Source organism: Arachis stenosperma, chromosome 5, assembly GCF_014773155.1.
Source record: "Arachis stenosperma cultivar V10309 chromosome 5, arast.V10309.gnm1.PFL2, whole genome shotgun sequence".
Taxonomy (NCBI): Eukaryota; Viridiplantae; Streptophyta; class Magnoliopsida; order Fabales; family Fabaceae; genus Arachis; species Arachis stenosperma.
Window position 1 is genome coordinate 3,443,005 of NC_080381.1, and position 17,379 is coordinate 3,460,383.

At 33.2% G+C, this 17,379-nt stretch overlaps 1 protein-coding gene across 7 annotated transcripts; it reads left to right on the plus strand.

Annotated features, from left to right (window-relative positions):
* The first annotated feature begins 1,881 nt into the window (after window positions 1–1,881).
* On the plus strand, window positions 1,882–16,727 carry LOC130980061 (uncharacterized). Of its 7 annotated transcripts, none has more exons than XM_057903664.1 (16): window positions 1,882–2,546; window positions 4,482–4,594; window positions 7,342–7,412; window positions 7,513–7,663; window positions 8,208–8,346; window positions 8,690–8,999; window positions 9,499–9,682; window positions 11,900–12,001; window positions 12,206–12,532; window positions 12,608–12,691; window positions 13,358–13,516; window positions 13,920–14,003; window positions 14,733–14,870; window positions 15,216–15,328; window positions 15,457–15,617; window positions 16,166–16,727. In XM_057903664.1, exons 3-16 carry the CDS (start codon window positions 7,342–7,344, stop codon window positions 16,597–16,599), a joined length of 2,457 nt encoding a protein of 818 aa, XP_057759647.1. In that variant the 5' UTR covers window positions 1,882–2,546; window positions 4,482–4,594; the 3' UTR covers window positions 16,600–16,727. The 7 variants fall into 7 exon arrangements, with proteins under 7 accessions (XP_057759647.1, XP_057759645.1, XP_057759648.1 ...); XM_057903662.1 differs by having other exon boundaries at window positions 1,882–2,514; XM_057903665.1 differs by having other exon boundaries at window positions 1,882–2,514; window positions 8,693–8,999.
* The last annotated feature ends 652 nt before the right edge of the window (window positions 16,728–17,379 follow it).

A 17,379-nucleotide genomic window follows, 5' to 3' on the forward strand; every position in this document is an offset into this window, starting at 1 on the left:
TTTTTGTTTATTTGAACCGACTTGATTGAACTTAGTTACCAAAAAAACTTAAATGTGTAATATGAACTACATGTCAAAATAGAACTATGCTCGTTTGGACTCGGAAGGCCTAGAGGAAGTGAGGAACCAATATACCATTTTTTTGTGGCCTGATAATGAACAAAATTGGTATTACAAAAAAAATTCTAAAAAACGTAAAAAAAAAGAACAAAATTGGTAATATTGTAAAAAGATTATGTTAGTTTGAGACTTTGAGCCAACTAACACCATCCACCATAAATAAATCAACTCAGTGCAACACCCTAAGTCCCTAACCCTAATCACAATTAGAAAAACAAAACAAAACACTGCATTCAAAAAAATATTTTCATATAATATTTCCATTAAGATTAATAGAAATTAGAAACCAGAAACAAGAAAAGGACTAGAGCAAAAGGCTTTGTGCTCGTTTCAGTTTGGGAAAACGCCCACGAATCAAATGTAGAATCAAAATTAAAAAAGGTCCCTTTGTACTTTGGGCCACTTTTCATTGTTACCGATACCTAGAAAAAAGAAAAAGAAAAAACCATTTTCTTTTCGTGTGAAAATGATATAAACAAAAGTTTCTTTAATTAATTAATATAAGTTAAAAAATGATTTTGTTTCGGTAATGACTAAGGAGTGTAAAATAATTTTACATTTTAAGTTGAACATGGAGGAAACAGAAACTATTTTTTTTCTCAAAGGTAGTAGATTTTATTTCCGTGAAAATAAAATAGATGGTAACATAGGTGGAAACAAATTATTTTGCTAACAAGTCACCAAAAAAAACTATTTTGCTAACAATTATTATTAAACACTCATAAAAACATATTTTTTACTTTTAACATTTTAACTAATTTTTTTCTCACTCATTAGCAAATTTTGTTGAATTCTAATCCTTTCACATTTATAACAAGTGCACATAAAAAATCATACATATATAAAATACATATTATAAATATATGTAATAATGTATTTATTTATATATAAATATATCATAATTTATTTGATAAGCAACTTTTTATGTGTATATAATCCTTTTATTATTAATAACAAAATAATAATTTTGTATACTTTGTGCTATATAAGGGTAATAAATAAAATGTATTTTGACTTGCACATATGCCAATAATAATAATAAAACTGATGCATATTAAAATCACCCATTAAGAATTATTTAGTAAAATATATACAAAATTTAAGCTTTTATATTATTGTTAAGTAAATAAATTTAAAAACTTTCATTGAACATATTCCATGTAAATCAAATAAAAAAATCTCAGCTACCATAAAAAAAATACATTCAATAAATGCCATTAAGTTTGTCTTAATAGTGGGTTTGACTCTTTTGTAGAAGTAGGGGTGGCAACGGAGTGGGTAGGGGCGGATTTTTGTTTTACCTGATTCCGCTCTATCGTACACCAACCTGCATAGAACCCCTCACTTCTATCTGCGAGTAGTAAAACGCTGAACCCTAACCCGCTCCTGCGGGTACCCGTTCCTCCCCTACTCGTTCCTATAATTATCAAAATCTAATAAATAAAATTAAATTTTAATATTTATATAACCATCATCACATACATAACATAAATTAAAATAAAAATTTAAATATGATACAATATTGTTAATCATTTATTAATTATTTTACATATATTATACATATTATATATTAAAATAATATATATTACATATATAGCGGGACGAGTATTGTCTAAATCGATCCCGTCCTGTCCCTCCCAAGAACCCACCCCGCTAAAAATCCGCCCTGAGCGGATAGGAGCGGGTGGGTACCCGCGGGTTCCTATGTAGAGCTTAGCCTCTTCTATTTATACTCTCTTTTCAATCCCAATTTATATTGACCTAATTTTTGCGGACGCATGCGGCTTCTTTCAACAGCGGAACCATTCAATTCTCATCATTTTTGCATGCAATGATCCTAGTTCCATAGATATTTTCCATCTTCACCCATGGACTTCGATTTCTTCTGCAAATCTGTATTTTTTTATTTTTGTTTATAAATAAAAAAGATGCAAAATATTTAATTTAGCCGCTTTGATTGTGTCTATTGTCATTTTTTTAAATAAAATTAGATTTTTATTTGGTGGGGTAGAGGAGAATAGATCTGAGATCTTGCACGCAAAAATGATGTCAGTTAATGTGTTCTAATTTTTGCGAACGCATGCAGTTTCTTCCAATTGCGGAACCCATTTAATTCTCATCATTTTTGCATGCAATGATCCTAATTCCAAAGAGATTCACCGTCTTCTCCTTGTTTCATCTATGGACTTGCGATTTCTTTTGCAAATCTGTATTTTATATTTTATTTTCGTTGATAAATCAAATGAGATGTAAAACTTTCAATCTAGTCGTTCTGTGTTTATCGTCATTTTTGTTTCGAATAAAATTAAATTTTTGGTTGGTGGGGATGGAGGAAAATGGATCTGAGATCTTGCATGCAAAAATGATGTCAATTAGTGGATTCATGGATCAGAGGTAAGCCAGAATCCTACTAATTAGCTTATAAGGTAGTTTTTTTTTTCAATATATATATATTTACAGTAAAGCTCTGGTTTCAGTCAAATCAAACTTCTGCGATTTTGCTGATATGATTATGATGAAATGTCATGTTAGTTAGTGTTAGATTGGATGGAAATTAAAGATGGTTTGCGATCTTCCATTATTCGATCTTTCAAGTGATTGTATTTTTTGTATGGAATATCATGAAGTTGTCCCTGGTCCATTGCATAAATTTAGTTCTTTTTCATACATGCTCCCCTTGAAGTAGGTGTTGGAATTAAATTTTGCAATAATTTAATTAGAATGAATAAATTTTTGGAATAATAATGAACTAATGAAGTAAATGAACATAGATTTTTGTTGTTTTGATTGATCGATATGAGTTGAGAGAAGTTGTTCTTATAAAGTGATGGTTGAGAAAAGTGTGTTTAATTTGTATCTCCCCATATTGTGACAGAGGTAGGGAAAAAAATTTGTCTTTGGGTTAAAAGAGGGATATAGACTCTGTATCCCAGACCTAAACTTTTTAATGAACTTTTGTTTTTTTTAGCTTGTTCTTATTTTCATAATATTCCTATTTCTCTTCCAATAACTTTATCATCAACTATTCCACTCATTCTCTTGCACTACATGGTAAATAATTTTAATAATTTTATCCAACAGATTAGATTACTTCAATTTGAAAAAGCTAATCCAAAGAATTTCACTTTCATCCAAATGCGGAGAGAGATGTAAAACCATTGTGAGAATAGTAATAAAATTTTAATTCACAATCATTTTGATGGCAATGCCAAAAAAATTATTGTATAGTTAGTGTTTGGTGATTTAGTGTTTTAATGTGTATGATAGGGTAGGTGAAAATAAAAAGCTAATAAAAAATGTATGTCATGTATGTTTTGTTGTTTTTATTTTTGTTATTTGTACCGAAAACTCCCTTTATTGGGTGGAAGTTGCTGTAACAACAATTAAAAAATAAGAGAAAGTAAAGACTCACATGTATGAGTTGTTTGTGAAGTTAATAATTAAAAGTAACTGGATAATAATTTAGTTTAACATGTTACATTATTTAACAATTTTTAACTAATAATTTTAGTTGAGTTTCATTTTCATCATAAAAAAAATTATCACCAAATTTTATATTCAGACAAACTTAAACCAAATTTATTTTCTCTCTCCATATCTATTGTCTTACAACAGGTACAAAAGAACTAAATACACTTTTTGTTTTTTCAATTTATTTTATTTTTTTGCCCTTACACTATACACGTTCACACACACTTTATTATGGATTTCTATAGTAATGTTAGAAATTTTTTTATAGGGAAAGTATGAGGAGTCAATGGAATATTTGTACAATGTGTATAATGGAGGTTTATGGAATATTAGAGATATAATAATTAGTGTTACCTTTTTTCATTAGTTAAAGCTTTTGGGATGAGTGGTATCATGACATGGTATTAGAGTACAAGTCAACACCAGTAGTGTCACCAAAACCTCAGAAACCATCTGGTTCTGATAACATGTAGCAATCGAAAGAGAAAATGGGAGGATATTTACGGAATTATGAAAAAATTAATAATTAACTATTTTTATTGAACAAAACTTATTTTTATATAGTTTTCAATTTTTTATTGTTAGTGTTGTTAGCGTCCAAATTTTGTATACAGAAATGAATATTTACTCTTTTTTTCGCATTCTTTCTATTTATTGGACTAGACATTATAATTGGCTAAACTTAAGCAAAATCAGACCTAACCAGATTAGATCATTTTCACATCTCTTCACCTCTCTTTTTTCTAAACGTAGTGACTCATTGTATAAAATTATTCTATTAGGATCGAAATCTTTTATGAAATTTACAAGTTTGTTAGAATTATGGCTTTAAATTCTATTAAACAAAGGTCAATTTAGCAGCTTGACGTGAACAATACATTCTTTTGTAGCAATTTCTGGAAGTGGTATACATGGAGTTGCCACCGAGCCTCTCTTCAAGTCTTCCAAATTAATATTGTCATCTCCACAAATATTTGTATGGATTGCACCAATCTAGTCAAATGTAAGTATAAAAAACTCTCCAATCTTTTTCTTTCTCGTGGATATCAACACACTGTGAATCTTGCTAATATATGTTGATGATATTGTGCTTATTGAAAATTCCATTTACGAGATTACCACCATTAAGCAAACCTTAGAGTCTCATTCTAGAATTAAGGATATTGGGAAATTAAAGTATTTTTTTTGGATACTGAAGTAACTCGTTATAGCAAAGAGATAGCGCTTTCACATCATTAAATATTACTGGGACCTTTTGATTAATTCTAGTCTTTTGGGAGCTAAGTTCATTAGGTTGTTGTTTCGTTTATAGAGACAGGATATTGAGACACGAATATAGAGATATAAAATTATATTTGATAGAGGAGGTATGGACAGAGACAATGTATCGAAAGACAGTAAATTAGTATATTTTGTGTTCATCATGGCAAAAAGAACATGAAGACACTAATAATGGACACAATTTATTTTTTATTTTTTCTTTCATTATTCTTGTTAATTTTTTTTAATTATATTTTTTATTATTATATTTTTTATCTCAAATTTTTTGAATGAAAAAAATGAGAATAAATTGAATTTTTATAATTTGTTTTAGTTTATCACCAAACAGAATACAAGAATACAAAATTTTGTGTCTCTATCCTTTATGTTTTGTTCCCAGTGTCTTGTCCCTGTTTTCATAAACAAATGCAGCCTTAGCGTTCTAATAAATAGTACAATCAAACTTTTTTTAGATGACATTTCTCTTCATCTAACTCGTTTATTTGACCACTACTCGCTCAGATATTATTTATGCAAGTAAGCAGTTTAGTCAATTTTTAGCTCAGTGGACTCAAGCTCATTATGATGGGGAGAACACAATGAAAACTGAGGTTGTGCGTTTATAAAAAACGGGCGCGATACACATCCATGTAACGATGTAACCAAGTTGGCCCAATTTTAAATAGAGTCATGTGTATTAATGATGAGTGAAAATACGCGTCCAAAAATTCTTCGTTACTTTGCACTCTTTATGAAAAACGTTACTTCTTCCTCAGTTCTTTTTCTTCTTCTTCTTTGCTCGCGTTATAGGCTTCACCGTTCTGACATAGTAGTGTTGCAGCGGCTATTGCGGTAGCAGTAGTTCGGTGATGAGGAACAAAGATGAAGGTACGCGGCTCTTTAGCTGAGAAGAGGAAATGGGTGAGGAAGATGTGGCGGCGCTGGGTAAAGGCTGGAGGTGATGGTGGTGGCGATGGAGATGCTGGAAGCTGCGATAGGGCTAGGGTTCGGTGCGTGGAAGAGGGTGATGAAGATGGCAGATTGGCGGTGACAGTAAGCTCGGGCCCGGCAGAAGTGGTTCACCAGGAAAAAAGCTCGACGACTCTGGACCTGATGGTTCAGCCTTAGGCCAATGGAAAGAGCTATAATGCTTGAGGAAGGGAAAAAGGGAAAGGAAAATTGGAAGAAGAGAGAAGGGTAATGGCTCCAATTGGAGGAACAATGGTGATGGTGGAAGGTGATGAAGCCCACGTGGCGGTGGTGGAACTGCCAGCTCAGCGCTCCGGCTGCTTAGTCACGCCGGAATTGGGTGGAGAGACCGGGATTTCGCACTAAGCTCAATCTGAAGGGTGCAATTAGAGCATTTCGAAACTCAGGGTAACATTAGTGCACGGGCTCAATCTGAGGGACCATTATGGGGTTTTACTCGCTGTTTACCTATATATTTTTTTAAGAAAAAGTCTAAGACCAGTAATTTTTGTATTTTTTAGCCAATATTTAACCATTAAAATAAAAGTAAATGATTTTTTATTATTAAATATAATCTTACACTATTAAAAATATTATTGATGGTCAATTAATAGTTACAAAACACCAAAATTATTGACCCCCTAACATTCCTCTTTTTTAATAAAATATAATTTTAAATGAATACTCCATCTGATAAAAAAATACCTAACTCGGCTCTGTTTTTTTGTTTTTTGGAATTAATTAATTTTTGTGCAAAAAATTAATATTAACTTTTTTTTAACATAAGAGTTAATCAGTCCTATAAAAATAAAGTTTAAAAGTTAAATTGAGTATTTTTTTTTTGTCAAAAATATCGTTGTCTTTTAAAATAATTGTCTGTTTAGGATTTTTTTCTATAATTTTTTATTATTTAATATTTTTTTATATTTTTTTAATTTTATTTAAAAAATATAAAATAAAAAATTACATTTTATTAAACAATTAAAAAAAGAATGTGAGACTGTCCAACGTGTTGATCGAATATATCGGCTCTGAGCGGGTAAACGTCTCTTCATTTCTCTTCCCCGTTCTTCTTCCCTCAGTCCTCCTCACTCTTTCTCCCTTCTGTCCCAAACGACGTCGTTTCACTTCCTCTCTTCCCTCTCCATTCTTCACTGCTACCTAGGGTTTCCCTTCCCTTTCATCACCATTATCATAGTAATAGTAAGTAACATTCTTCCTTCTCTCTTTCTTTAATTGCACTTTTGAGTTTTGCTGTTTTCCTAACCTGCATTGCAATTGCTGCATGCTGCTGTTATCTTCTTGAAAATGCAAGTTTTAAAGCTTTGGAGCTTCGTTCTGTTTATGAGCCATATTCTCTTTCAAATGAGATTTTTTTTTATTTTTATTTTTTATTTTTTTTGTAACAAGACTAAAGCATTCACAAGTTAGCTTTCTGAACTTTCATCGCTCTTTGATTTTTGATATAATAGCACGTAATGCGCTGTTAATGTTTCTCTCTTCTTGATCCTCTTTATGCAGATGAGTTTTGTCCTTAAAAAGGATCGGAAAACTATATGCAGTGTCAAGTCCACAAACGCGCCTACTGAACTGTATGAATTATTCTTCTTACTGAAGCATACTTTAGTTTTCTATATTCTTTAGCATTTATTGTGTGTGATTCATTTGCTGACGTGAAAAAAGTTTTTGCAGGTCCAATGAGTTGAACATACATACAATGAGACATATGAAAGTATCAGGAATTTCCATGTTGCCCCAGTTTTCATTGGATCCTGCCCCAGAAAATTCGCATGAAAGGCACGAGTGGAGAAGGTTCTTGGATTTCCTGCACAAGTATGACATGGTGTGTTACTTCTATTAATTATTATTTCAGCTCTGGCATGCACATGTTTGTGATTATGATGAAATCCTTTATTTATAATGGTTGCTATAATTGTTAGCACGGTTTAATGCCAATTAGGCCTCGTTTGATATAACTGTCTCAAGAAAAAAATATAAACACTGGGAGGCATAAATCTATTTGAGGAAGGTCTAGGCATAAAATACAAAATGTCTCTGTTCTAGGGCAAAGTTTGCCTAATTTTGTATCCACTAGAGCGGGAGCAGAAGGGGACCAAGGAAGAGATGCAACTCTTATGTCTTATCTCTGACACCTGTCTCTGTATCTTTTGTTCTCAACTTCAGTCATATGCATGTTTGGCTACATGATTCTATGTGTCTATTAAAAACTAAAAGATTATGTATCAAAACAAGAAAAAGAACTGAAATATTCATTTGATGACAATAAAACAACACATAATGGGATTTTGTGATTAATGAGTGTGATTTAGCCTATCCGTTAATCACTTTTCACTGTCTTTGCAATGTCTAAGACTCATTTTTGGCAGATTGCTATTGCAGACTTTGAGCCATACAAGTTTTACATTCTGCCCCCTGCTAAAGCCTCGACATCTACCCCAGTTAGTGTTGCCTATCGGATAGGCAAGACATGCGTTGTGGATAGTAGACCACGGGATTGCGAATCAGGTATGCATTCTATGGTACATCGGATTTTATTTTTCTCTTAAAATAATGTAATCAGTTAATACTTCAGTTAAAATCATCTCATGCACATTATTTCAATCTATTTGTGATCTAATTAATTGATGGGTTGGCACGCATTTATTCTTTTTGTGCATTGTGTTGTATTTTATTGTTTGTTTTTGAGGTGTAGCTGTAGCATGTTGTTTGTAGCTCTGGTTTATCTATAATTTGGGAGTTTGCTTTTCCTTTCCAAATGGTGAAGATGACTATGGAGTCCTATATTTGAATCTTAGTTTCTCCTGGTCATTTAAATTGGTGAAGTAATTTGGACTAGATGATTCTTTAGCAGGTTCGCACTTGGCTGAGGAGCATCGCCGACCTAATACTTCGATGATGAGAGGCCCAGCAAATGGTGCAGAAGTTTGTTCCTCTGATCCTAACTGCCCTCAAACTGATGATTGTGCCAACCATTCTATGAGTGAAACTTGTGATGAATTGAAAAGTAAAACTCATATGAAGCAGGATAGACTCTTCGAGAAAAATTACATACGAGCAGACCCAAGTTACCTAAAAACTCTTGGTCAAGCTCATTCTGGATGGATTTTTGGTGGGATAGCTGAGCTTGTTGATAATTCAAGGGATGCCAAAGCCTCCAAGTAGGTTTTTTGTTTCTTGTTGGCTATTTGCTTGTTTCTCTTTGGTAACTTGCAATCTACCAGTACTTTATTTTACTCTAACTTTTCTTTCTTGGATCTACTTTCATGAAACATGAGTTTGCATTGGAAATGCTATTTTTAAAATAATTTCTTTACTTCCAAAATGGAGCTACACAAAGAGACATGTCTTGGAGGCAATTTTTAAGCCAATTTTTGTACCTTTGGGAGATGCATCTCTACCATTCCACTATGTTCTTTTTCTTCCTATTTCAAGACAGGAACCGAGTGTTTCCTTAGGATCTACAAGCATTTTTTCCCTTTCTCAAGGCAATACCTAGTCCTCTCTTTTGTAATATTCTCTGTCATCAATTGATTTCTTTTCTTTTAATTTTCCTATAAAAAAATAGTAATAAATGGTTATATCAAATCTTCAACATTAGAGGTAAAGGATCCAAGGTATTCTCTTAAAATTGTACCTATTATTGCTTGGATGTCACAGGTTGGATATTTTTGTAGAGATGATCAAGTTGAAGAAATCTGGGAAGAATGTTCCTATGTTGTCAATTATTGATAATGGTCAAGGGATGAACCATGATGAGATTGTGAAAATGGTATCGTTTGGGCATAAACAACCTGATAAAGATGTCAAGGATCACATTGGCAGATTTGGCATCGGATTCAAGGTTGTTATTTCTTTTCCTCTTTTTTTGGGTTTTCCACTGCTCACCTTAGTTTTGCTCCCTTTGGGTTGATTTGTCTAATTGTCTTCGAATCTAAGGTAACTCTGTCCTTTGCCTTTGTCTTTGATGCCTATTTGAACTTCAAAGTGTTTGTGGGTGTTACATGCTGAAAAGCTTTTGTTTTCTTGGATCTCCAACAACCAGTATCTTCCTGACAAAGTCTAGTTGTTTTGTATCACTATCTTTTGGTTTTTTGGTGGCTGGTTTAAGAGAATGCTTTATGTCCATTTTACACAATTATTCTCTAATGTGAATAAAATAATAACAATGCCTTATCCTACTAGGTGGAGTTGACTACATGAATAAACAACGCCGTTGAGTTCTATCATATATCATGTCTACAATGAGACCCGTTACATGTAGATCTCTTTTGACCACCTCATGTGTGATTTCTTTTGCCTTTCCTCTACCATTCGCTAACGTCTATCTTCCATCTAATCTACCCTCCTAACTGGATGCTTTGCCGATTTTCTTCCCACATGTCCAAACCACTAAGTGCTATTCCAACTTTCTCTCATATATCTTCGTTCTATGTTTTGTGCATACGTGTGTGATCGTTCATCCATCTCAGCAACCTAATCTCTGGCGTTCAATGCAGGGCGAAGCATATGGTTGCCCGGTTGGTTAAATGCTATAAATGAGAGTAGTAATTCTCTATTCTTAACAATAGGACCCAGAGAATTCTTAGTTCATCATGCTATTGGTCTAGGTTTACACACAACTACATTGATCTTAGTAAAAGGTGCTTTGGATGCACGTGGTTCTAGTTAATGCCAGATAAAAAAGATCTTGGTTATAGTTTTCCTGCGATGGTCCGGGACAAGGTGATACTTGTGATATTTCAGCTTGGACGCATTTTATTTGCCGCCCAACACTCTATGTTTAATAAAACATAGCCGGCCTAATGGCGATAAAATTTCCCATTAAGTTTCAAGTGTATTTTTTTGTCACATATAAAACCAGACGCACTTTGCCACTTTGACAATCCCGTTTGCGTCCTATGTTTTACATCCTCCTCAATTTCTCCATTATGCTGTATGATACACCCAAGATACTTAAAATACTTTACTTGCGATAGGATGCTTTTTCTATTTTTCACTTTTGTATTATTATTTTTCTCTCACCTACGGAACTTTCATTCCATAATTTCCATCTTACCGCGGGTTATGTGCAAACCATACTCCTCTAAGGCTCTTCTCCACAACTCTCACTTTTGAATTAAAGGTTTCCTTATTTCTCCCATAAGGACAATGTCATCGGCAAAAACATGCCTAGGGTGCTGATTCCTGGATATGTTCAGTATCTCCTAAACCAATGTAAAGAGATATGGACTTAGAGATGGTCCTTAGTGCAATCCTACACCAATAGGAAATTTCTCTGTCACATTATACTCTTCTTTTCCGAGACCTTCCATAGGACCTTTCTTGATACTCTATCATATGCTTCTTTTTTTTCCAAAGCAATAAACACCATGTGTAGATCTTTTTGTTATTCTAGAGTCTCCATCATTCTCCTTAACAAGTATATATCTTAACCTTAGGTGGTAGATCTATTTAGCATAAAGCCAAACTAGTTCTTCGAGAACTATGTCTCCTATCTCAACCTATGTTCTATGACCCTCTCCCATATCTTCATGGTATGACCTATGTGCTTGATCCTTCTGTAGTTGTTACAATTTTGTATATCCTTTTTTTCTTGTAAATAGGGACTAAGGTGTTTTTCCTCCACTCATTTGACATCCTCTCAGATGCTAGGATCTCATTAAAAAGTTTGGTTAACCAACATATGCTCTTCCCTCCGAAGCCTCTACTATGAATAAATATCTTTTATAAAATATAAGAAGAATTGAAACTAGTTAAGGCTTGTTTTGCTTGCTTGGCTTTTGTGTGTTGGAATTTCTCTTAGCTTTGTGTGCTGATACCTTGGCATCATTGTGGATATTGACAGAAGCATAAATTGATCTTATACAACCCCTTGTTCTCTCACAAAACCCCATTCCAGGTTAAAAGGATGACATATAAGATAGATTTTAATTCACAGCCTTGTTTTGTTTTGTGTCAAATTATAAGATAAATAAGATCTCTTCAGTTTACACTTTGTCTTTTTGCTTGACTTTGACTGAATTCATAATTGTTTTTCCTTCATGGTTTTCTTACTTAGACAGGAGCAATGAGGCTTGGGAGGGATGTTCTTGTTCTAACCCAGACTGCTAACTCCAGATCTTTAGCGTTTCTTTCACAATCTTTGAATGAAGGCAAAGATGTATGGAGAGTTCTATGAAATTTTGTTTTGTTGTATTTCATACATCATTAATTGTTGTTGTGGGTTTAAAAATAAATCGTCTTACTTCCAGATGGCAGATGTCATTAAACAACCCAATGCTGATTGACACGTATTTATTATTCTAAATAATGATGGAATTTCTGTTAGTTCTTACTGCTATCCTTTTAAATGATTTTACTGCAGAATATTGAGATTCCAATAGTTAGTTACTGTCGGCAAGGACAACAGGTGGAAATTGACACAGCTGTTCAGTCTGAAGCTTTGGCAAAAAAAAATTTGAAAGCTATTAAGGACTTTTCACCATTTGACAAGTATCTAATTGGGGAGAAGGCAGCCTTGTTTTGTGGTGCTACAGGAACACAGATCTACATATGGAACCTTGATGAATGGGGGTCAGGTTATTGTCTAGAATGGCAGGATGGACTGTTTGGTGGGAGTTCTTTCCACCAAGGCGACATTTTTGTCCGCTCTAGAAGGATTCGTTCTCGTCAAGGCCAAGTTAGTCTGAAGGTTTGGCACCACTTTTGCTTTTTCAAGTTTCTCATTTGAAACTATGTATCCTGTTTTATGTTCTGTTGCATTCAGGTTCCACTAGACTTCTCGCTACGAGCTTATTTAGAAGTCATATTCTTAGTTCCACGAATGAAGATGTTTGTTCAAGGAACACTGGTAATCCATTCTTGCACAGCTTGCTTATAATATTATGCTTTTTGGAGAATGCTTCAGTGCACTTCAAATTTCCAGGTGTGTGTTGCACCATACAATCTAATGTAAAGATTGTGGGGGCAAACATCAATTGCTTATATTGCACTATATTAATTTCTAGTCTTAGTCAGATTCAAATTGTGATTTGTTACATTTAAAAGTGACAAAAAAGGTGTATTTAAAGTGATCACAAAATTATACACTTTCTTTTTTCTCTTTTATCTTGAAGAAATTTAAAATTTCAATATTTCATATAGCAATTTTATTTTTATCAATATGATCTTGAAATTAGATAGACTTATTCTGAAGTTTAAGAGAACTTTTTTGAGGTACTCCGCAATTTTTTAGATCACGCAAAGAAAATAGGTAATTTTCAAATGCATCTAAACATCTTTGAAGTCTGGCTAGAGATATAAAATTAATACAGCGCACTATAAGTGATCCGTGCACCAGTGCACCTCAATCTTCCTCATTATTTCAAGGTTCTCCACACACCTTGATGATTGAAGTGCAACTAAGACAACCCTCTGTTTATACATTATAACTAGCCAGGGGGCCACGGAAGTTGATGATTTATGATCTTTAAGCCTTGTTAGCTTCATTCTAATTGTTCCTCTTATCTTTGCTCAGGTTAAAAGTCGACCACTAGCAAAATTTCTAACAAAAACTGTCGTGGAATCTGGTGACATCTTGGGAAATCCTGTTGAATTAACTCTGGGATATAGTGAATTAGAATGGGAGCACGGAAACTGTGGAATATTTTTGTACTGGCATGGTCGTTTAATTGAGGTGAGTTAGTCCACATTGTTGGAGTAACCATTATGGGGAACTTGGCATGCTATAATTTATAAACTACCATTGGAAGATACATGAACCTGATGATCTTGGATTTCATGGGTATTAATCATTCCTATGATTATTCCAGATGTGCCTGTTAGAATATAAAACAACTGATGTGCTTTTACCTGACAATTTAAGCATTATAGAATTGTTTCAAAATGATAAAGCCACTAAAAGCTAGATTTTATCTTATTTTTGTGCAATAGATGCTACTTTAACTTTCTCTTTATTTCAAAATTTCTGTTGCTCTTTTGTTTGGCTACTCTTCCAACACATTTTCATGTTTGACTGTGCATGCTTAGCTTCACTCTATATAATACTGGAGTTTATATTTGTCTGTTTTCCTTTGTAGGCTTACAAGAGAGTTGGTGGTATGATCCATAGTGCAGATGTAGGGCGGGGTATAATTGGTGTCATAGATGTGACCAATTTAATGGTATGGTCTTTTCGGATTGCATTTCCTTGAAAGCATTATGTTGCTTTGGTATCTTTTTTTTTTCTAGACTCAAACCATTTTTCAAACATACGAGGGAATAATGTTTACATGCTTAGATAGTTTTACTTAATTTGGTTGTGTGTTGCAAATGGAATTATGTACTTTGTTAAGCTGTCTAAATGATAAGAGTTCTTTCTCTCTTTTTTTAATATTTTTATTTTTTTAATAAAAATTATTTGTCTTATGTTCCTAGATTATATTTTAGTTTGCTTGCATTGTTACGATGAGTTAATGCAATTCACATATATAAATTTTATTTTAAAAGATAGTTTAACTATTTAATATAATTAAATATATTTAATGACATGAAAATCTAAAAATTAAAAAGTACATATATGAGGAAATACATGTTCTTGATTTAATTAGTTTCCATCTTTGATCCTTGCATTTTGCAATGCTATTTTATGTTCTTTGCATTCTGCCAAGGATTTTCTATTCTCAAGAGCCTCAGTTATACTTATGTTCCGCCTACTTTTCATGGAACTTACTTTGAATAAATTTCTCCAATTGAACTTCTAAAGAAGTTTCTAATACCTGTATCTTATGGGAATCAATGTTGTTATCAGAGTCTTTACTTGAATGCTGTCAACAATTATTTGCTCATTTTCTCTAAAAACACACTTTCTTTACATCTTAACTCCTGTACTTGTTTTGTGCTTACTGGCATAGGATGATAAGGATGGCCGTGTTTGGGTGCATAACAACAAGCAGGGATTTCAAGACTCTGAGTCATATGCGCTACTTGAGGAGTGGCTTGCGAAAAAAGCAGATGAATACTGGGACAAAAATTTTGATTCACTTAAGTTGGTAAAGCTCTTCTGAAAATTCTATTGTTCTATTGTAATAATAGAGGGGTTGCTTCTCAATTTATCATTGCTATTTCTTGTTTTGAGTAACAGAATTTGCTTGTAATTAGGTAAACGTCGTGTTAATAGTTATGTTCATCTTATGAGACATGTTAGAAATTTGACATTCACTTTGGTTTTCCTCCTACACTAGTATCTCTGGTTGAATGGGAGAATAAACTGATGTTTTAAATGGATAAATAGGGGGTTAGAAGTCACTATTCATGCTACAAACTCCAATTTTTTACATATATATCTTTGTTTACTAGGGAAATGTGCTGAACTGTACTTTCGTTTCTTTTTCCAGCATAAAGATAATTGTATCTACAAACCTGATTCCGAATGGGTGCAATGTGACAAGTGCAGAAAGTGGAGAATGTTACCTCATAACTATGACGTCGAAAAATTACCTATGCAATGGTATCCTAAACGATAGTCCATTTCATATTTGCTTGAGTAACTGTGTTTTCATGTCATGAAAATTTGCTCTATATTTCATGATTACTTATGTTGCATTATTAATCCTTTTGCAATTATTGGTATTTTAGGTTCTGCTATATGCAGCCTTTTGGGGGTCAATGTTCAGATGAAGAACAAAAGATGGCACCTGGCACAGTTAATCTTTCCGATAAGCGTTCAGGATATGACTGCAAGCCTAAAGATTCTGATAGGATAAAGGTGGAAGGTGTTATGAATGCCTCTGGTGAAGGTTAGACATCTGGTCATTTAGTATTTACAAACCAGTAGATGATATTTGCACGATTGTTTTTAAAAGTCTGCTTAACACCAAATGTTACTTGTTAGATATAATAATTGTTCCTTTTGACTCTTGTTCTAGCAAAAAAAGGGCTAGGTTTGAAGTTAGGACCAACACTGTATTGTGAAGTTCACTTCAGTTTAGTCTCAAGACTTTCAGGATACACTTGTGAGGTCACTTGAACCAACAAATATGATTAAGAAGAAAACTGGCTTTATTTAATTGTTCCTTTTTTTTTTGTTTTTTGTCCCCCGGGGGGGGGGGGGGGGGGGGGGAGGGAGGTTAAGAAGAAAATTGGCTTTATTTAATTAAAGATGATTAAATATACTCTGTAACAATGAGAACTTTCTCAAAGTTGTCTTCAATTAATTGTTTTCCATTTTTTTTCAAATGATGTTGAAGTGAACCCTAAAATAAGTTCCACTAGAGCACAAATATTACATAGTCTTCTAGTCCTTGGTTTTTCAGAAGCCTTTGCTTTGTGTGATGAAACATGGCAGATGAGAGAAGGGTGAGCTTCCAGATTGAGGAGACCAAACCTCAGGTGTTAAAGAGGTTGAGAAGAGGACCTCCATCTCCGAATCATGAGAATGCAAAGTCTAGATCACCTTCCTCAACAAAGCTGTATGAAGAACATACAGCTGAGAAGAGGGTGAGGTTTGAAATTGAAAAGACCAAACCTTCGGCCTTACAGAGGTTGAGAAGAGGACCTCCTCCATCTCCAAATCATGAGAATTCAAAGTCTAGATCACCTTCCTCAACAAAACTGTATGATGAAAATACAGCTGAGAAGAGGGTGAGGTTTAAAATTGAAAACACCAGACCTTCGGCCTTACAGAGGTTGGGAAGAGGACCTCCATCTCCAAATCATGAGGATTCAGAGTCTAGATCACCTTCCTCAACAAGGCCGGGAAAGGTGCACCCACTCAGATAGAATTTTGCAGGCTACAAAAACCACATGAAAAGTTGTTTATATTTTGTTTTATTTTATGTCAATGAATCTTGTTCGACTTGAATTTAGTCTATAGATAATATAAATAAAGTCTGTATTATATTTCCCAATGCTATGGTTCAACATTGCAGGTACTGTTTTTACTTATTTACTAACAATTGCACTAGAAGGAAATGATGTTATAGGAAAAGCATACTTATGTGCATTAAAAACTTCAAAGTTTTATTCTCCCTAAATTGTATTGTTAATAAGTGTTCTTGTTACTTGTTAGCAAAATTTTTCTATTTTTAAGCATGCCTTTTTCGATTCTCAATCATTTGTCTGAATGATAAAATATCTCTTCACAAATCGAAAATCTCTAATTGGGTTTTAACCATCCAAGTAATTGATCTAAGTAGTCTAGACACATTAATAAGTCACCATTTAAAGGGGTAATTTAGACTAATTACTTGGATAATCAAGGACCGATTTGGAATTTTCAAATTGTGGAAGGATGCCTTGTCTTTTGAAAAAAAAAAGGCCCGGATTGAAAATGACATTTAATTTTTATTAAGGTTTTGCGAAAATTTAAAGAACAACCATAAAAGATTTGAAAAAATACCAAATTTAAAATGATAGAATATTAGTGGTGGCAAAATCATAATTTTAACATTATAGCCCAATTTTTTATAATTAATATTTTTTTTCTTCAAAATCTACAATGTTTTTAGTTTAAGCTTTTTTGTTATAATTAGTTTATTATTGTCTATAATATTATTATTT

What these genes read in the sequence shown, in the direction of transcription:
- LOC130980061 (XM_057903664.1), top strand. Translation starts at nt 7,342, where the DNA reads ATGAGTTTTGTCCTTAAAAAGGATCGGAAAACTATATGCAGTGTCAAG. An exon ending in CTTTGAATGAAGGCAAAGAT is followed by an intron (nt 12,002 to 12,205) that starts GTATGGAGAGTT and finishes ATTTTACTGCAG; the next exon opens with AATATTGAGATTCCAATAGT. An exon ending in TGTTTGTTCAAGGAACACTG is followed by an intron (nt 12,692 to 13,357) that starts GTAATCCATTCT and finishes ATCTTTGCTCAG; the next exon opens with GTTAAAAGTCGACCACTAGC.